Genomic DNA, 21833 nt, shown 5'->3' with positions numbered 1-21833 from the left:
TCGGTACGCATCCGGCACGCTTTGGGACGCAAATTTGATCTCCCTCCTGCAGAATTACCCAGTCTGCGAGAGGTGCAAAACATCGTACACCACTTTCGGCGCACGCAGCTTGGTGGAAACGACAAGCGCAAGGCGATCGTGGAGTCGGTGAGGGTCTCAGCATTTAGTGGACGTGAAGGTGACCACGACCCTTTCACGTTCACTAGTGCATACGACACGAGTAGCCTTCCTGAGGTTGGGAACGGCTCAGATGCTCGGCCGTTTCTAGTAGGAATGACGACGAAGGCGCTACCTCGTAACGCTGCAAGAAACAGCGGAGCCTGTGTCTTGCACCTGGACGCAACGTTCAAGCTGAACAGCGTCGGGTATCCAGTCCTCGTCTGCGGCATTACCGACGCCTCCAGGGCGTTTCACCTAGTAGCGCTTTTTATCACGTCACAGCTCCAGTACAAGCATTTCGTGGCCGCGCTCGTTGCATTGCGTTGTGTATATGCCAGGGTTAACGGAGCAGAGTGACGAGTGAAATTCGTGCTTGGTGACGCGGACAAGGCACAACACAAGGCCTTCCGCAGTGTCTTCGCTGACAGCTCATTTACGTACCTTATGTGCTTTTACCACGTGGTGGCGAAGTTGCGTGAGCGTACTCGTGGTTTCAGCTCAGATATGTCTGCATTGGTATACAAGGGCATATACAACTTGCATTTTGCGCAGAGCGATGCCGAATATGTCGACCAGAAGGCGGCTATGTTGAAGGAGTGGTCTGGACACGCGGATCTCGCTGCCTTCACCATGTACATGAAGGCCCAATGGCTTGAAGGCAACTTCGCAAACTGGCAGTGCTTTCTGACGCCATCCGGGTATGCCACTACCAACAACCCGGTTGAGCAATTCAACCGAGTGCTGAAACGGGACTACACTCACCACCGCCAGCTGAAAATGGGAATGCTGCTCGCCCAGCTACTCGCATGTTGTGGCCACCGCTCAATGGCGTTGCCTCAGTCCTCGCTCGTGTCCACCTGCTCGACGACGCTTCAGACACGCACACGGGGGCTTCGTCGCCGCGGACTGCTGAGTGAGAACATCGTTGCCAGGTCCAGCATAGACTTTCTCCTTGGCGACGCTGACCCTGACCTCGTACACGTGCGCGCGCTGCCTCCCGCGAGGACGTTTGTCCCAGAGCTTAACCGCGCGAGAGAAGATATGGCGATTTCTGCTCAGTTTGGTGCACTACGCGCGCATGGAGGTTGAGGGCCAGCCTCGTACTGGCTGGCCGGTCGATCTTCGGACTGCATACTGTCCCTGCAAATACCACTTTAAAATGGGGTACTGCTGCCACTTGCTCTTTGCTCAGCAGTCACGAAGCGTTGTGGATGAGGCTGGCGAGGAAATCCTTGTGAACAGGAAGCGCGTTCAAAAAGCTGGACACCCGCAAAATATCGGTCACGCTCTGCAGCGTCTGTAATAACAACAGCATCAACAAATATTTCCTTTGCTCACATGGCTTCATTTGTTTAGCGGTATCTACAAAGCAATGTACTAAAGCACAAATACATAATATGTTAGCGTTTGAAGGCTCGCATCACATTCGGAGCAATGAGCTGTTACCTTATAATTCCAGAGGGGCAGTGGCCCCGATCCCAACAATATACATATCCCGAGCGCGGTAGGCAACCGACGATGCCATCAACCTCCAGCCACGAGCCAGTCCCCGTCGTGAGCCGAAGGCCACCCACAGCACGCTTTACTTCACCTCCAGAAGCCTGTCAGCATACAGATCACGTGCAACAAACCACTGGCGCGCACCCTACCTCCAGACGCAAGCAGCTCTGACCACGTGATGTAGATCAGCGACGACGCGCACCCTAGCTCCAGACACAAGCAGCTCTGGCCACGCGATGTAGATCAGCGACGACGCGCTCTACAGTGTGCTACAGGCCACGCCTGCTCAGCCACGTGCTCCGCCCTACGACGCTCGAGTTACTGAATGGTGAGTGGCCCACTCCTGTTTATGGGGGAGGTGAGACAATTTAACCTAGCCCTTCCTACAACAAGAGCGTCTTGAAGACGTGGGTCGTCTCTGTCCTGGTGCTGTGTTGGATTTTATGGTGTTTGTCAGGGATCTTATGGTGTTTATGATATTTTGTGGGAAACCAGTGTTGCGTTTATACCGTAGGGCGCCGCTCTTGAGACATATGGTACATGTACAGACTGTATTACAGTACTGTACTAAGCGACCAGTATTTTTCATAAACTTGTTGCGCAGGTAAACAGCGTGTGCGGAATTCGGTGGTCTACTGGCAGTAGACTACTGCACCCCGTTTTCGCGGAGGTGGACCATATAGGATTTGCAAATAAATCAGATTTTAGATTACAAATTATAGTTCATTAGGATTCAGGATCATCACATCCAGAAGTTTATCAAAGGTCCAAATGGAATGCAGTGCTGTAAATTCAGAAGTCTCCCTGAATAAGCGTTGGAGGCTGTCTGATACATTTTCATAGGCAAATCACAGCGATCCTGTGATTTTTCCGAGCTACCTTTAATCTTTAGCAATCGATATAAAAGGGTATATGAATTGCAAGCCACGCTTATTCAAGGGGACTTCTGTACATTTTTTAAAATTATGTTTCCGTAAGTCTTACGGTCATGCATACCGACATTCCTATCTCAAAGAGCACACCTACCCAATCTCAAGAAAGGAGTGCTAGCCAATGAAACCACAGAAATCCAAGATCAGGATAATCCTTTCTCAAAGGGCACACTTGCAGGAACGCTGATCTACCGGCTCTTCAGATTCTGGGTTGTTGGCAAATTATTCATTCACTTGGTGTTTGTAAGCAACCAGATACAGCTACAATCACAAATCTTGATGTTAAAAAGTGGTTTCCTTAGTGAAAACAAGATGAAACTGGATGTCAGCTACTAGCATCCGGCTAGCTACGAGACTTGCATCATGTGAGTGGAGGTACTGTAGCTGCCTTTTCAGCACCACCAAAAACGTGGTGCAATAAAATGTGAGCATCGTGAATGTGTTTTCGTACAGTAGTTGTACAATTCGGAGCCTGAATATTTGGAGATAAACTAACTATTCAAGTACGAGAGAAACTACTACTTGACGCCTTCAGATGTTGTTCTACATGCAGTAGGGCTACTGAGTCTAATGCTGTTGATACAAGGTACTGTATATGGTAGAATGAATTTGGTGTACCGGTAAATTGAACTTTAATGTATGTACCTCCTGTGTTCCTGTATTTCAAATCACTGCCTCCTCTATTGTCATTTAGTAATCAGTGCGCCCTTTGAGAAAGGAATTTCGGTACATGTACGTAAACACGCTAACGGTAAGCCACCTGTACGTAAACACGCTTACGGTAAGCCACCTGAACTTCACATCCTGCGATCGTACTGTACCGGTACCACAAGTCCTCATACTAGTACATCACATGCCCTTCAGAATAAAGTGTCAAAGGGTATCTGCTACGTCGATATTGACAAATTCGAGTGCCGACGATAGCCTTCAACTTTATAAAGCCTGTCACAACACTACATGACCTGCCATGTTAAATAATCCGCACATTCGAACAGCAATGACTTGGTAACCTGAAGTGGTAACGCTGAAGTAACGACGTGCGATTGGTCATAAAAATGAAATTGATGGCATTTGATGATCTCGTTTGACTGGGACCGGGTGCGCTTTGGAAGGAGATTTAGAACGCCCAGGTCAACGCAAAGAAGCCACAAACACCCGGCAGGGTGGCGAGAAGGGTGACATTTTCAGTTCTGAAATTGACGGTTCTAATTGCAGGAGCTAAGATACGAGGTTAGCTTTATCTGCCTCGCATAAGTGAGAATTACAGAAATGATGTAAAGAAAGTATTTTACTACAGTGTGTAGCTGTTGACGTTGCCTCTTTGCTTAACGAAATGCTCGATGGCAATTGGTTCGTAACTCTGCGGTGCTTAAAAGGTTTTTATGCCTTCATTATTGATGCTAGGTTTGCCATATCAAAGTAGCGCTAGTCAAAGCTCTACTAGTTGCGTGTACAATAAAACCATCATCGTGGTTTTGCCAGTCTTGCGCTCTGATGTAGTAATTGTTGTTTCAGCCCTGTTGAGGCCTTGAAGGCTATAGGTAATTCCAAACATCCTTTGAGCTGATGATAAATAGTCTTCCATTTACCGTATCTTCAAGCTACATGCTTTTAAGTCACCAGAAAACAAAAAACACATTACAGACCTTAGAACGAAGACGTAACCCCCCCGCTAATGATGTTATTCTAGTTCGGCACCACCAGGTGCTGTAGCACAATATACCTCACCCTTATTATTATTATAATGATGTTATTCTCAAGTGTCGTGGGGTGGAGCTAACTTTGAATTGCAAGTTAGTATGAAGAGGCTACTATTGTGAATCATAGAGATCTTAAAAATGCAAGTGGCTTTCAAAACAGTTTTGATGACTTGAGAGTAGAAACTACCCAAGCTGCAATCAATTCCCCTACCAGCATCGACTTATGGATCCGAGCACCAACGCATTACTGGTCGGACTTCTTATGCTGGCATGATTTTTAAAAACATTTCAGGCTGACCATTAGCAATCGCTCAGGACCCGCTAGGATTTCTTGGTGGAGGACCTGGTAGAATTTCTTGGTGCTGGGGAAGCCTCTGAATTTTGATCAGATGTTTTAGCCAATCAATAGCTCAGAATTGCTGTAGCTAATTTGTGTTACTTTTTCTTGTCAAAACGTGTTGTCGGCTACTGCTATTTGATTGGCTTGCTAGTTGCGCTTGTCAAAAATATTATGAGAAATAATATCTGATTCTGGTTCAGCTGGTATATATTTTCCGATAGTGATGTTACGGGAGTAGGAAAATGTACTATAATTACTGAAGATTGTCTTGCGACGTACGCGTATTTTCTGAAACCTGTAAGTTTATACAAATTGGCAAGACCTACCCATTTAAAATTTGTAAGAAATTGATACCTACAGTTGGTGTTTGCACATAACCTCGAGCCCGGGCAAACCAAAACTAAGTACACAATTGTTTTACAGCTAGCAATCTGCAAAGTAAGATAGCTGGATAACAGTATTCCCTCCATATCCAATGTGGACATTGGGTACATCTACGGACTTAATGCAGAGCCCTCCGATTGCATATCGGGCTTTCAAAACTTAAATAAAATGACAAGTTATCCCCCCCTTGGTATGGCATATTTGGAGGGAGTACAATTTACACCAGTCTTTGTTAACAAAACACCAGAAGTATACCATCAGCACTCCAGGAATCCATGTTACACCGACCGATCCTATCAGCCACTCGTTCTTGTGATTGTGACACCACCAGACCACCTGACAACCACCAGCACTCTTGCCCCGGAGTCGCTCACTCGGCGAATTATTTTGGCCAATGGTCATAGTTCTATCACAAACGTAGCAGCCAGTAGTGCTCGAGGGGGTCGGGGCTTTCCCTTATTATCAACCATTCAGCAATTTCTCCCCGCTAACCCAGTCATGAACCCCCCGCCCCCAATATACCCGATGATTTTCCGACCCATTGGCAGATACTCGCGGCTGTGATGCCCCAGATCTAGGCCGATTGTCTACTCGGGAGCCTTAAGAAGCTCCGTGATGCGAAAAAGGATCTTTCACAGTGTTTTGTGTGCATGAACGCCACTCCGCATCTAATGCGGATGCAGCGCCTGGCTGCGCGTGCAAGGCCTGCGAGGACGTCTTGACAACTGCTGTCTGCCCCTGGAAAAGTCGTGTCATGACGCCCAGCAGACTCATCTCGAAGAAGTCTACATCCATGCTACCCCTGCCCGTATCGCAAGTGCCCCATCCCGCGCTAGCAAACGCAATAGAAACGGCAGCGATGAATTGAGCTAGTCAAGGTCCCAAGCCCAAACAGATTTGGATCGCGCTAGCCCTAGCGTTTCAGCATAAATGAGGTCGCAGCATCCCTGCTGGTGAGATGCCAGTGCTATGCGCATCACCATGTCGCAAGGCGGATTAGTGGCAGAGACCTGCGTGCCGCCGCTCACTGCAAGGTGCAGGAAACCTTGTTTACCGGTCAAGAAGAAGAGGAAGCTGCGTTCATAATTACGAAACGCACATATGTGAATGACAACGCTTGGATAGGCAACGGGAGCGACGCTAACCCGTTCGTGATTGGCGTTAGCAAGAAGAAACTTCTACGTCGTGCCGATCGGGACGCTGCATCAGTTACCCTACACGTGGATGCCACGTACAAACTCACTCAAGTAGACTACCCGGTCATCGTTGTTGCCATCTCGAATAGAGCGAGGCACCTCCATCTCTTGGCGGTCGTTATTGTGTCGCAATAGCAACAAGACCAGCACACCGAGGTCTGCACTTACTTCGCCGCGTTTCCGTTACACTTTTCGAAAGTGAGGTTGGACCTGTATTGGGCCCCACTTCAATTACATAAGTAGATAGATATTTCTTGAGTTATTACATAAAAAAGCAAAGTGGCATACGGGTAGCGTGTGCCAAGGTGTCATCATCTGATTGGTTGATAGTACCCACTTATTGGCCAACCAGGTGCTGACCTGTATTTGAGTGGCTCAAACAAGGCCAGGGGTAGCCGAAAAAAAATAATTTTCATAAACCTAAGACTCGGTTTTATTATTGCAAGCTTCCTCTACACTAAAGTGAAAGCTAGTATCGGTAACGCTTATCTCGCTACACCTGTTAGAGCTTTGAAGTCCCTCCAACGACCAAGTCTACGATGAGCCAAGTCAAGTTCTCCGGGGTGACCCTGGAGCATGCTTCATTCCCCTATCCCACTCGCGTGGAGTGAGAAGCGCTCCACAGCCTCGTGGCGGTGTCCGGAGATGCCGTCATCACATCGCTGCTGGGTTCAACGACATCCGACCAGCAACTTCTTGCGGTACACGAGTTTATTGAGCACGAGCTCGCCGATGCGAATCGTCGGGTGTCATCTTCCTCGCGTCCATCTCAGAATGACGTCGTCATGTTGGAGCCGTTTACGCATTCTGGCTCCAGCGAAAACCGACTCTCGTTAAACCGGTGGTTCCGCGAGATCGCTATCGCCTCGCGACTCATCGAAGAGTCATCAGCCAAGGTGAACTTCCTCCTCTCCTGGTTAACCGAGAAGATCACGGAATGAGCCCTTGGGAAGCTGGTAGCCGACCCCGAGGCTTTCCCAACTCTGAAATTTTTCCAGAGCGACTTGCGCCTCGCGTTCGAGCCCCCGCAATATGAGGCTCGCGTTCGTGGAGAGTAGCCCTTCGGCAAGGGAAAATTGCCATGCGTGATTACGCTCAGAAGACGCGACATCTGGCCTCATGCATCGTGACCAAGCCAATCGACATGACCTCGCAAGTCCGCGTATTCGTGTTCGGCATGCGCGAGGGTATGAGTCGTTGTTGTCTTATCAGAGCTAAGCCCTCCTCTCTCGAGGAGGCATTTGCACTCGCGATTCGCGAGGCTTACATGGTCGCTACGTCGTAAGCCGCATCCATATTTGCGGAAGCCCGAGAGTCAACCCCCAAGCCCATAGATTTCGACTCCATCGTTGCGGGTCCTACCGCGGTGGCGGTGGGCGAAGCAATCATTCCTCCATTTGCTTTAGCTATGAAAAAGGTCACCGCGCGGCGGAGTGCTGCGCACCAGCCCCCGGTTGTCGCACTCGCCGATGCGGAACATTCATCGGTCGTTAAGAAAAAAAAAAAACGACCAGGACCAGTAGGTGCGGGGCGCCCTACTGGCTTTAACAAAAGACCGGACCCTCCGGTGGCAGCCCAACCTTCGAGATTCCTCCGTGCGTTAAGCACACACCAATGCCACCACTACACCCGGCAACTCGAGACTGATCATCGCCTGCCTTCACGTCACTGGCGCTCGGCGACCACTGCGCGCGCTCCTTTACTCGAAATCGACCAACGACTTCTTTCGCGCGTCGTGCTTTCTGTACTACAAAAAAAGGCTGCGACCTAAATGTCCCGGGCGAGATTCAAGTCAAACTTGCAGATGGTAAGACTCGCCGCGCTGCGCGGCGTGACGTGTCCTTGTCGTACGCGTCCGACGGCTTCCGCAGCCGGGTTCGACTGCATCTTGATCTTTCCATGGCTTGCGCAATTTCAGCCAGAGATTGACTGGTTGTCCCAATCGGTCAACCATCGACGTGGATTCGACGTGAGTGAGGTCTTCACGCGCCTCTTGGTGACACCAAGAGACTGGCCCCACGTCACAGTCGTGGACATTACAGTAACGACGCAGGCAGTACACAGAATGAGCGATGGTCCTAGCTTGTTCAACGATGCTGGACGAAGAGACCTCGCGGTGGCGCGAGGAAGATGATGAATTTGTGGAGCACGCTTCCACAATACGAAACGGTGATCGAGCAGGGACTACCTCAACACAAGACCGTGGTCCAACAGGGAGCTTCACAACCGGAGAAGGTGGTCGGCAGGGGCTCCCACAACCCGAGACGGTGGTAGACCAGAGATTCCCGCCGAGCGAATCGGCGCTCGAGCAGGGGCTTTCGCGTGTTTTTCTGCCCAGTCGAGTACGACTCCCGCGCCTATAAGAGGGTGATGCATCGTCGAATAGCAGTGAGCTAGGCTCGAGCGTGAACTCGAGGTAGACGAAAAAGAAGTTGAAGAGACGACGTCTGAAACCTCGCCGAGACCCCACGTCCAGCGATATCCCACCGATGGAATCGGTCTGCGCGCTTGAGTACGTGAAAGGAGGTCGGGGTGGGTTGCGCACTATCGAAGTCGCGAGTCCGCCGCGCTTCGCGCAGCGATCACACGCCTTCCAGGCTTGTCCTAGAAGAACTTCCTTCGGAATCTCAAAGCTGGTGACATCGAGCAAGTGTGCTTGATCACCGAGGCAGTCTCGGTGGGTGAGTCAGCAAACGCAACGGAGAGGGAGCGTTCACGTCCGCAAGGTGCCGCGCCTAAGTCTGCTCGCAAGGAACGATTCCAAATGCAGCCCTTGGAGCCCTTGCGAGAGTCAGACAATCCCGTATACGACACCGCCGTCTTCCATGATCTCCGCCGAGCTACCGGCGGCTCGAGTAGTTGAGCACGAGATCGATTTTGCACCAGGGACGAAGTACTGTGTCACCAGACAATGGCCACTTCCCCGTGATCAAGTGAAAGCGATATATGCCTTCTTCAAGGGGTACCGGAAGGCGGGTCACATGCGCGAGAGTATCTAGCCTCATTCAAGTTTAACCTTGCGTGAAGAAAGCTACATGGGGATGGCGCATTGTTTACGCATTCAACAAAATGAATGATGCCACTATCCCCGCGCAGACGCCAATACCTCGGAAGTACATGGTAGTGGACTCCATGGCTGGCAGCGTTGTCTACAGCCCCATCGACCTGACCGATGGATTTTATCAGATCCTGATGAGAGCATATGATGTACCTGTTACCACCGTGAGTACTCCGAGTGGGATGCTCTGGGAGTGGCTCGTGATACCACAGGGTCTGAAGAACACGCCAGACACTTTCAATTACATGGTCTCCCATGTGCTTTGTCCGCTCCGAGACTTCGCGTCGAGTTACTTCGACGACATCTTTGTACACAGCCGCTGAGGGCAAACTCGGTGCCGTGAAAGTACACATGACAACCTCTGAGGCAAGTCTTCCAGGTGATGCGAGAGAACCAACTCTACGCAAACCTGAATAAATGTATTTTCAGTGCACCGAAATTTCCGGTGTTGGGGTGCTACGTGAGCGCGCGGATCCTGAGAAGGTATCATCTATCTGTGCTTGGCCAACCCCCACAAGCCCCACTGAGTTGCGTCAGTGGCTTGACATGGCCAATTTGTTGCACAAGTACACGAAGAGCTACGCTGAGTAAATTTAGCCGCTGTTCTCGCTGCTGAAGAAGGACGTGATCTGGGAGTAGAAATCGAAGCACCAAGCTGCCTTCAACTCAGCGCAATAGAGCTTAGCGTCTGCGCCGATCTTAAGGCTTCCTGATGACTCGAAGCCATTTCACGTCGTCTACGACGCGAGCGATTTTGCCATCGGCTGCGCGCTGATACCGCTCGATGATGATGAACATGAACGCGTTGTCGCGACAACCGAAGCCAGACAAGAAGAACTATCCAGTCCGCGACAAGGATCTCATGGCAATTCGATATGCTCTGATCAAGTTCAGAGTGTATTTGCTCGGTGAGCAGTCGTTTGCGGTTTAAACTAACCAAGTATCGCTGCGAACAGCGATGAAGACTCCCCACTTGTTGCAACGGATGTTCCGTTGGCTGGCCTTCGCTCTGAGTGCAACTTCGTTGTTCACTACAAGCCGGACAAGAATAATATTCTCGCCGACGCGCTGTCTCGGCGCCCGGACTAGAATCCGCATCAAGCGCTAGGACATCAGGTGAATTATGAGGATGATGACGAGTGTGCAGTCTGCGTGTCGTCAGGCATTAACCTGACACTGACCACGCTCCCGCTGGGCGATGAGATTGCAACAGCATACGGTGATGATCCCAAATAGGGTGCCCTATTGAAACACCTGCGCGCTCCTAGTAGCGACACACTGAGCGCCCTGCCAAGGACCACACGCAATGAGATCGATCTATATCGACTGGACGGCATTCTGCTGAAGTACAGCATCGACAAGCTCGATGGACCTTGATCTGTCGTCCCAAGCAACGCTGATCTACGTGCGCGTGTAATCCACGCGTACTCCGACTGGAGAACATGTCGGTCGTGAGAAGACGTACGCGGCACTGTCGAGAGACTTCTATTGGCCCCACATGTGCAGGTGGGTACGCAAGTGGGTCCACACATGCGAAACTTGTCAACAGATCATAACGTCTTCGTCGTTTCAGTCCCCATTGCGCCCTCTTCCGGTTACCACGGAAGCCTGGCGCTCCTTTTTGATGGACTTCATCTTCGGACTCTCGCCCGACACAGCCGGGCGGTGTACTTGTGTTCGTAGATTATTTCAGCAAAATGGTTCATCTCTTCCCTGTGGCAAAGTCGATCACCGCGGAAGCGTCCGCGGCCAGCTTCGTGGACCTAAAATTTCGTCACCATGGTCTGCCGGAGTCTATCGTATCCTGCCGCACCAGTCCGTTTCGTCCGTTCTTGACGTAAACGCATTGCTCCGCACCACAGCTCCTGAATATGATCTAAAGAAATACACGGGGAATTGTCTGTTTCCAAGCACTGGCTTCTTGCTTTAAGCCGTAGATCACTTTCTTCAGTAGACATACATACTCCTCAGCATCCCCAATACCGAGAGGACTTCCATATAGACGCGGTCTTCCAGTGCACTGATCAGGAGCGTAGTGACCACGTCCAACAGCTCCATTCATACTGGACCGCCACACACACAGCGAGGACGACCCTGATCGAGTTCATGTTGGCAACAGGTAATACGTCTCAAAGAAGTATTTTCATACTTCTGCTTGAGCACTTTCGTCACCGTCCGTTCTTTGAATTAGATCACACGACCGTTTTCGTCCCTCTTCTTTAAAACACCAGCGACTACCGACAGGTCGCATGTCCGACATACGCTACACCAGAATACACGTTCTGTTCTTTGCATGCGCGTCCAATTCCGCCTTTACGACCTTGCGCCATTCCACTGCTTTTTCTCGTGACATTGCCTATTCATACGTTGCTGGCAAATCCATGGTGTCCTCAATATTTGCAGCGTAGGCTAGTACGGCCTCCGCTATGAGTCCGTCCTCATCGATCCTTACGCGCTTGGGGGCCGGCGGTTCATCACTTCGGGTCCCCCAATCCTCAATCTTCCGATCTGCTCAGCAAGTACAGCGTCTCACGCGATCGCCTTGAGCGCTCCGTCTTTCGTTGAAAAATAATACGATCCACACTGAACACTGAGGAGGCGGGAGAAACGTTGCCACTTCCAATCCGTTCGACATTGGCTCCTCTGGTGGTGGCAGCTGGGACAGTGCGGTCTAATTCGATTTGATCTTGGCCGGAGCGGTCTGGTTTGTTGCGATCTGGGCAGGTGCGGTCCGGGCTGGACCAATCTCATCCATCTCAACGTCTTGAATAGATTGTTCGGCCGCTTCCATCGGCTCGTCCTGGACAGGTTGATGCTACGCTTATATCGAGACCACGGTTGCCTCACCGTTATTCGTCACATGGCCGTTTCGTGAGCTGGTGACTGCGTGTCGTATATTCCGTCCACCTCACGCTCATCCAGCTGAGCGGATCGGAGCCTTGACCTTGAATGCGCCCAAGGCATACACACGATATCTCATTACGCTCTCAGCGTGACTAAGGAACGTTCACCTGAAGCGCTTGGACTCCAGCTTCGTTCGCTTAACATCGTCGATATGTGCGTATCCTTGCGACCCGAATACCTGTAGGTGATCCAGCGTAAGTTTCACTCTGAATCCAACTCGTACGGCGTGACGTTTGAGTGCTAGGTGTTCGTCGGTCGATTAATCAGGAGGATCGCAGTAAATACAGTCTTCGTCATCTATTCCGTTGACACACGCTTGTAGTATAGCATATGTTTGTGGCTTCTCCGTGATGGTCCTGTTCATCCGTTCTGCCACTACGTTCTGTTGAGGGCTGTATGGAACGGACCGCTGATGGACTATCCCATTCTTCTGGCATATGTCCGCGACCTTCTTGTTTACAAGTTTCCATCCATTGTCAGATCGCAGACAGCTTAGCCATTCGCCCCACAGGATATCGTAGAACACCTTGAGCTCCAGTAGTGTGCTCGCAACTTCACTCTTGTTTTCAGGAAGTACCGCGCGCATACCTCGAGTTGTCCTCAACAAAGTCAGAATGTACCTCGCTTTCCTCTTGGATCGCGTCTTCATTGGTTCCATCACATCGGTGTGAGCCCGTTCTTGAGCGCGCGATGTCTTCGCTGTATATTGGGCTGGGACAATGTCACGGCCTGCTTCCTCTTCACCCAGCCACCGCACAACGTCTTGATATCGCGGCTCACTGTCGGTATATCGTTTGCGGACCGTTGCGTCTCGGCTCTTACTGAGGTGTCCCATACGGGTATGCCATAGCTTCCACTGATTGTCGGCTCCGACATACTGCATAAACCGTGCTTCTTCCACCTGACAGCCCAGAAGTCCAGAATTTACTCTTTCTCAATCCTCTTTCCTAACACGATCGCGCTGGTCTTACCCCAGATCACGCACGAGGACCGTTGAGACTCCACGTTTATACCGCGTTCGGCACTTTCTCCACCGACATCAGCCTTCGGTCCAAACCAGGAATGTACAGCACCGCGATCATCGCGATTCGTTTGAAGTCCAGACTGGTCAACTTTACCGCTCCGCGACCTCCCACCCGCAACTGTGTCCCGTCTGCGATCGTAACCTCGATCCCCATATATACTGCCTCGTATTGGAAGAGTTCACTCCGGTGAGTAGTTATGAGCGATGTCGCACCACAGTCGATCTGCCACCCTGACCGTACAATCCTCCCCAACCGCGAAGACCGCATCGGCATCGCGATCACCGGTCCAAATCGGACCTCCTTCTTCGTCTGGTCCACTTCCATTTCGGTCTCGACTGCCCGGTTCTGGGTCGTGTAGACCCGCTTTATGTGACCAAACTTACTACACTTGAAGCATTTACCCTGGAAGCTACTGCCGTTCTTTTGCGACCCGGTCCCCTTTCTGCCGTTTCTTCGACCGTCTTTTAACAGTCCTGCATTCGCCTTGAACGCACGTTCCGTGGTCTCCTTCATGCGTTGTTTCTCCTTAACCTCGATCAGCGATACGTCTTTCGCGTTCTCGATGACCAACCCGGTCAGTTCGTACACTTCCGGCAGGTGACTCAGCAGTACCACTAGCTGCCGCGCCTCACCCCCCACTCATCGTCTGCAGATCCACAACGCGCTCGTCGAAGTTGTCGAGATGCTTGGTCATCGTCGCCCCATCCTCCATCTTGAAATGGCAAAAGCGCCATGCCAGCGCAACACGGTAATGCAGCGTCGTAAGACAGTAGAAATTCCGCAGCGCTACTCACGCTTGCATACCCGGATCGAAGATTGTATCTTTGTCTGATGCTGCAATTTCACTCTGAGAACGATAATACCAAGTGCCTTGGCATCGCTCATGAGCCACGCTACCGTGATCCCGCTCTCCGGTTTGACTGCCTCCACGAAGGACAATAGCCTCTTCCGGACAAGCGTTGTGCGCATGCTAAGCTCCTAGTGGAAGCGGTTTCCACTACCCAGAAGGACTTCGGTTCTCTTTGTCGACATGGAGATTATAGTACTTGAGGTCAGCGTCGTACTAGAGCTTGCGGCTGTTGATCTGTTGGTATGACACTTTAATTTGATATATATAATTAAATTAATGTTATTGGGGTTGAGGAGGTAAGATCTGAAAGGAGTAGATTAATGTTAACCAAAACTGCATGTGGGTCGGACCGTAATCATGCGGACCGGACCGGACAAAACTGAACCGGGCCGAACAAAACTGGACCGGGCCGGACCAGACTGGACCGGACCGCACTCTCATGCTCTTTGTTTGAACCACTTCGTCAGTCGATGCCAAGCCAATTATTTGCCTGTTCAGCCAGTAAATTGTTGTGAGCTAAAAAAAAGGTCGATTTCAGTTCTGCGTGAAATAATGCACAGTCGTTGTCACAATCGCATTCGCCCATTTGTGCGCACATTACTGGTATTATTTGATGAGCGAATTTTACTCCGTAATTTTTTCGCTTGATGTGCTCTAAATCACTTTGAACTGAATTTTGAAGTGTATATCCAAACGCTATAAATACAATTGTGTTCTATATTTAGCTCAGAAAGAAAGTAAACGAAGAGAAATAGTTGTGATTGAAATTTAGTCGGGACAGCTCCACTCAGATAAGAAATTCCTTCCGTAAACTACGTAATCTACCGATCCGAAAATTCAAGGATGGGTTGTTTACTCGTTTACGCTACACCTAAAAAAGCGAAGCCACCTGCTTCTACTTAGCATAACGCTTGTTGCAGCGGTGCTTCACCCGATAGTTTTGAAAATCTCATTTAGCTGCCAAGTCATAATGCGGTCTCTTCGCATAGTGCTGCTGGTTACTGCCGCTTTCTTTGCACGCGGAAACGCTGCCGTTACGACGACGAGCTTGAACTTGACGGAACATAATCAAACATTCAAGCGGACTTTGCAAACCTCTGCCGAAGTGAATGGTGAAGCCAGCAACCCCATCCGTGACCAAGTTGGTACAGCAGCTTCGATTTGATAGCAAATACTGAACCAGCGCCCCCTACAAGAACTAGCTCACCACTTTCCAGAGACCCTAAACGGCAACATCAAGGAGCTGATCAACAAGCCCGAGGTCAGAGCGGCGTTTCAAAATCGAGGATGAGTTCCTGAAAATGTTCAATATGCGGGGAAACAACCAATAAATCCTGCGAGCTGTGGCAGCTCAATCATGCAACCAATCGGTTTAAGTGCTAGCGTATTGCGTGATGCGCCTTGTCTTTGAATAGCTGTCGCGGTCGTGAAGTACGGTATCCAGAAACTAGTTCGCTAAGACTCACAATGTACCTACATTGGTTGTGTTGCTGTTAATCGTCTTATCTGAATCATTACCAATACTGTAGTGGTAATTTAATGGTAATACTAGTAGGATTCCATAGCTGAATAATCAGAAGCATAATTTACTCTAGTACGGGGGCAACCACTCCAAAAGAACTACTATGACCTTGTAGCTGCTGCGGCTGCGCAGGGGGTGTATCGACACGGGAAGGAGAGCAGATTAAAAAGTACGAAGAATCCGAGCGACCCTCTCTCTCTCTCTCTCTCTCCGCGTACATCGTCATTTCGGATAACTATCGAGTTGTCAAGCATTCTGTTTCTGACAATAACCGACTCGGGCTTAAATTATATTTTTTACGTGTCTTTAATACGGAAAGTCCCAATCTTCAAATCTTTATGTACCTGGGTTAGTACATGTATGAGGTCCTGTTTGTTAATTTACAACATCTTGTCCAAATCGTACCGGTCTAGATTCTTCGGGCTGGATCGACTTAAGAGAATTCTGTAAAGAGCGGTAATGCCTGCCAGCTTGCGTCTGTCAATTCGAAATAACACCCGCAAAATGAATCTCGTATGTATTAAAAAGAAAAAAACAGTTGTATAATAGCATGTCGACACACACGACGCAACGCTATCGATTTTCGTTACAGTACTTTGAACGTTTATTGTGAGCTTCTTCATCATCGACTACTGCCAGCTTTCGACACCAAATCGACGGGATATGACGAAGGAAGCCCTCGGGCCATGACATTAATTTAAGGTGAAGCGTCTCTCACTTTCCGTCATGATTACATACTGGCGAATATATCAGAGTAGTGGAGAAGGTAACGATTGTGAAAGTTCAAGTATCAATATTGAATCAGCTCTTGCTTAGCTAACTACTCGCTTTAGGACCAGTAATTACATTTAATGAGCCATCTTCGATTCTTCTTCCTTGGCTTGCGGTTTACCAATGAGTTTTCAAACAACGTTGAAACACTCTCTCGAAAAAACCATCACTTCGCACAGCAATGCCTGGGGGAAATGTCGTGCATCTACTGCCAATTCTTCTTCTTTCTTTTTAGCAGCAACTGGGATAGTCCACGTCTTCGCGTATGGAGAAAACACCACTAAAACCAGGATCGATCCGATCGGTACGAAAACCCAATCATTGGGGAGAATACATGCGTCATCTGAAAATGTATTAGTTTATTTGAGTTTTTACAACGTTTCATTACAAGGTGCACGCATTCTCAGAATCCATACGCTATTCTGAGAATAAGCCGAGAAACACGTTCTCGTAGCATTAAAAACATGACTTTGGTTAAATCTCGACTTTGTATTATAAAAGCATCGCACAAGTCGACGCAAATCAACGGACTGTTGCGAATTCGTTATTGTGACTAAATGTCTGCTAGATCACCATTCGTTAGCACGCGAGCTCAATCTCCTTCTTTGCGTTAGCAAGACACGCAAGTTCGTCCTTCAGTTGTCGACGCTCTGTCATTATATGCTCGGAGTCCTGCATCAACCTCGCCAGCTTCTCATCCGTCAATCCATTGAGCTCGTTGGTCATTTCAGTGACGAACTTGCGCAGAACCAAATCATTCAGTCGCATCGGGACGGCGTCCACAAATCGAGGAACTGCCACATTCAAGTAAGCTTGGAGTGCCGCCTGCATCTCATGCGCCTCTCGATCTTCCGCAGAGAGTGTTACCGCCTGAACGGCCTTCATAACATCGCTGAGTAACACTCTTCCGGCTGTATCGGCACGAACAGCTGTCTTCACGTGTTCCTGAAGAGCTTGCAATCGCTGTTGGTCCAAGTCCGCAAACAAACGTTCGTCTTGAGTGTACGGCCGGCCTTCAGCACTCAGCAGTATGTCCATCTCGTGATGAGCAGCGTCGACAACGCGATCGAGAACGTCAGCAGCTGCACTTTGAATAAACTGCACGACTCGCGAGCTAGCATGGACCTCAGTGGACACAAAGTCCGACACTACCTTTGTCTGACTTCGATAAACACCTAAAAGCTTTTCCGTCGGTGGCGCCCACTTGTCCACACACTGCCGAAATAAGTTGCAAAAGACTTGGTACGATGTGAAAATCGCCAGCTCGTCGCCACGGTTTTCGCGAATAAACTGTTTCAGCACAGCCATTTCGTCAAAGCGCCAGTGTTTCTTTGACTTCCATTGATTAAGTTCGTGACAGCAAATATCCGTTCCGTTGATCTCTTTAGCGCGACCACTTCGCCAGATTCCGTCGATTTCACACTGCACAAAGTCCCCGACCGCAACTTCTTCTTGTAGTTTCGAGCTCTTAGCTCCGGTAACGTGGTCTTTCGTTTTACTGATGGATTCCTGAAAAGCAGCTTCCTCCGCACGTAGTACAGCACGTAGTCGAGCGTTTTTGTTGCCAGCAACTGCGTCACCAGGCTTTACTGACGTCGGAAGTAGCTCGTACCGTCCATCCATTGAGGCTTCCATCAAACGCAGATACTGGTCAACCCATTTGCCAAACTGCTGGCGCTGAGCACCAGGTGTTTCCAGCGGTGTCCCCAAACTTGATAAGGATTTCTGCGTCTCAGCGATCCGGGCGCTGATCTCTGTGACCACCTGCGGCAGCGAACGTCGAATATTATCTTGCAATATTGCAACCAATCGATCCGTTAACCTCTGAACGCCCCACAGATGTGCAGGCAACCGACTCCAGTATTCATGCTGACCAAAGAACGTCATCTCGTTTGCCAATCCTTTCTCGATGCTCGTTCCCTTGGTTAACTCACGCTGGTTACGGCACTTCACGGCGTGGTAGCCCAGACGCATTTTTTTCTTTTTATTCAACAGCAATTCGTGTACCGACAACTCAGCACCAGCATCCACCAAGTCCAGCTTTGTCACCACTGCAATGGTACGTGTACCATCTGGATCAGCTTCTTGGGCTGCCTGTAGGATCTCGGTATTGTGCATGTCCACATTGGCTGGTACAACAGCAATGATCACAGTTCGCTCCTGTTTCATGAATCGGTTTACCATCTGCCGAACTCTCGGAATGATATCCTGGTCTTCATGGTCATCAACCGTGCGCACTAGACCTGGAAGGTCAGTGAGTGTGAGATTGGGCAATTCAGGCCCACACATCTCGATCACGATCTGATCGTCGCTGATGCTCTGGCCTTCATCGACGAGTTTCTGAGTGAGTTTGATGATGGCATCGGGGACGTCTTCCAGTCGTTTGAGGTCTTTTTTCTCTTCGCCTTCGTCGCTGTCACTATTCGACTGGAACCGGATGAGCCTGACGGTACCACGGAAAGCGTCGGCGCGGGTCAAATTGAGTTGGGTGGGACATCTAGTTGTGAGCTGATCGTTCGACGGGAAGGATACACCTGAAAGTGCCGACAGTAGAGACGACTTGCCACTGGAAGTGTCTCCCATGACTGCAATCTGCGGTAGTTCGATGTACTGACCAAGGCCAATATCACGAAGCTTGTCGACCAGTTTTCGTTCTTCTTGAGCCTTAACATGGGCGAACAAGCCGTTCTTAACAATGTTGGCCATTTTGGGCCAGTGGTCAGTATTTCCGGTAGCGTGAGCTTGACTGGGGGCGTTGAGGAATGAGAGAAGACTGGCCATTTTGGGCCAGTGGTCAGTATTTCTGGTAGCGTGAGCTTGACTGGGGGTGTTGAGGAATGAGAGAATACACTTTGTAACCTGAAGAATGGCATCGATGTCAATCAATCAGTCAATCTGAACAAAACATAGCCTAATTCCTTCGAAGTACATGTTAGTAACTAAAGCCAAAACGGTTGATATCTGCAATATGTCCGTGTCAATATCTTTCAATTGCAGCGCCGTACACGAATTGGGGTAAGACTACATAAAAGCAACTCCAGCAAATTTATGTCGTTGCCGAATGTACTTTTGTCGACAAAAACGCTACAGTACCAATCCACTTGAGCTGCCACAGATAGGACACTTTTTGAGGAGCCCCCAAAATAGGTTCTAGGTTTGCTATTGACGCAGCTGAAGCATATTTAGCAAATATAAAGCACACGCAGTTTGTCCACAGGTTTTTTTTGCCGTCCTTCTCACACAGACAGCTAGATGTATAGCTGAAAAAAACTGCTTTTTATTCAAACACTATTTCGGGACACTGGAAGGATTTCCACTTCACTTGGTGTTTGTAAAAATTATCCATTTTTTCTGACGATTTGTAAGTGATGTGAATTGGTTTTTTCGAATTAACCCAGTCCACATGTCGGGGTCCAATTTCATGTGTTTGTGGCTCTATCCATCTATTTTCAACGTTTCAAACAGAGTGTCCTTTGAGACGTCGAAGCTACAGTTGGATACTCAATAAAATACTTGGCTTTTGTATAGGAAGAACATATGTACTGTAATCAGTGACCAACCTGCCAGAGATTGAAGTGTGATCAAACTCATTTCGATAATGTTGCAGCCATAATGCAGATTTGTGCGAGCACAGCAAAACCCTCTGCCACTAGTTTATCATTATGGTAGCTGCGCTCTATCAGTGCGATATTGCCATTTTTATATGCTGGACATTTTTATGGTGCAGTATACTTATTCCTATATTAACAAACTGTCCCGCAATCGTGTGTCCCGGAATAATAGCAGCACGTATATATAAATATATTATATATATATATATATATATACTGACACGTAATACGCGCTGGCACTACTACTTACTAAAGTCGTTACAGCACCGCTAAATGGATGCGAGAGGAATAACACTATAGTTTTATAAAGTCCAAAATGGGAGTTAGTTTCGGCTCTACGCTACTAGGAAATTCGCGCATTTTCATTCAAATTGTGCTGTCTACCTAGCAGGCGTATACGAGAGCTATCCACCGCACTAAACACTGTTGGAGGAGGGTATTTGGCGCCTCCTAGAGCGCTCCTTTCCTCATCCCTCCCTGCCAAGCCACAATTCGAGAAGCAATTAGGTTGTGAGGTCATCCCTCCTTATTCGATAGGATACGTACGATTATCGGGGCTTTAAAGATGTAGTGGGCCACGCCATTACATAAGTAGGTAGATTTATATTACAAAAGTAGGTGCAGCAGCACACGGCTAGCGTGTGCTGAACTGCCGTCATCCTATTGGTTGATATATGGGGAGCCAGACCCATTATCACCCAATAAGGGTTTGACGTGTATTTGAGTGGTCAGGGCAAGCTGCCCTGGACCTAAATAAAAACAGAGTTGATTTTCCTTCAGACTAAGCACTTGGTTTCACTATCGCGGAACTTGCACGCTTCCTCATTATTACGTGTAAGCTAGTAACGGACACTCTAGGCCCGTTACACCTGGTAGCACTTTGTAGTCCTTCCCATGACCAAGTTCACAATGAGCCAAGGCCAGACGTCTGAAGCTTCAGGGCCAACCCTGGAGCATGCTGCTTTCCCTCATCTCACTCGTGTCGAGTGGGAAGCCTTTCACCGCCTTGCGGCGGTGTCCGGTGAGGCTGTTGTCGCGTCGCTGCTGAGCTCAGCGACTCCCGATCAACAACGTCAAGCAGCTCAAGAGTTCATGGAACGCGAGCTCGCCGACGCGAATCGGCGAGCGACAACTCCCTCGCGTTCCTCGAGGAATGACATCGTCAAGTTGGAAACGTCAGCCTACTCCGGTGAAGGAGCGAATCGCCTTCCGTTGAATCGCTGGTTTCGCGAAGTCGACATCGCTATCGCCTCGAGGATGATCGAGGCGCAAGGAGCGAAAGTTAACTTCTTACTTTCCCGACTGGCCGGGAAAGCCAAGGAGTGGGCACTCGGCAAACTGGTCGTAAACAACGATGCGTTCTCCACCCTGGAGGCCCTCCAGAGTGATCTTCGTCTCGCCTTCGAGCCTCCACAAGACGAGTCCCGAGTGCGCGCAGAGTTCTTCGCTCTGCGACAAGGCAAGATGACCATGCGCGACTACGTCCAGAAGACACGCCACCTCGCGTCCTGCATCGTCACCAATCCGATTGACATGGCATCTCAAGTCCACGTCTTCGTGTTCGGCATGCGTGAAGGCATGACGCGATACTGTCTGACTCGAGCGGAACCCTCCTCACTCGAGGAGGCATTTGCTCTCGCACTTCGTGAAGACTACGTAGTGGCGGCGTCGTACGCGCGGGCAATACCCGCGGTAGCTCAAGAGTCAGCTCCGGAGCCGATGGAGATCGACGCGATTGACGCGTCGAACAACCGCCGTCGTGCAGTCCCTCGCGCGAATGGTGGTCGTCCCAGTCGATCCCTCACTTGCTTCCGCTGTCGGAAGGTTGGACATCGCGCGGCTGAGTGCCGCGCGCCCGCGCCAGTGCTCACGCATACTGTC

At 49.6% G+C, this 21833-nt stretch overlaps 1 protein-coding gene across 1 annotated transcript; it reads right to left on the bottom strand.

Moving 5' to 3' along the window:
• Positions 1-16920: 16920 nt before the first annotated feature.
• On the bottom strand, positions 16921-19122 carry PITG_11454 (dynamin; the record flags this gene model as incomplete). The annotated part of the gene is made up of 1 exon (XM_002900984.1): positions 16921-19122. One exon carries the CDS (start codon positions 19120-19122, stop codon positions 16921-16923), a length of 2202 nt encoding a protein of 733 aa, XP_002901030.1.
• Positions 19123-21833: the final 2711 nt, after the last annotated feature.

The sequence above is a fragment of the Phytophthora infestans genome, genomic scaffold (genome assembly GCF_000142945.1).
Source record: "Phytophthora infestans T30-4 supercont1.23 genomic scaffold, whole genome shotgun sequence".
In the NCBI taxonomy this organism is placed as follows: Eukaryota; Oomycota; class Peronosporomycetes; order Peronosporales; family Peronosporaceae; genus Phytophthora; species Phytophthora infestans.
Note: the sequence above shows the minus strand (reverse complement) of the source record. Positions and strands in the feature narration are given on the sequence as shown.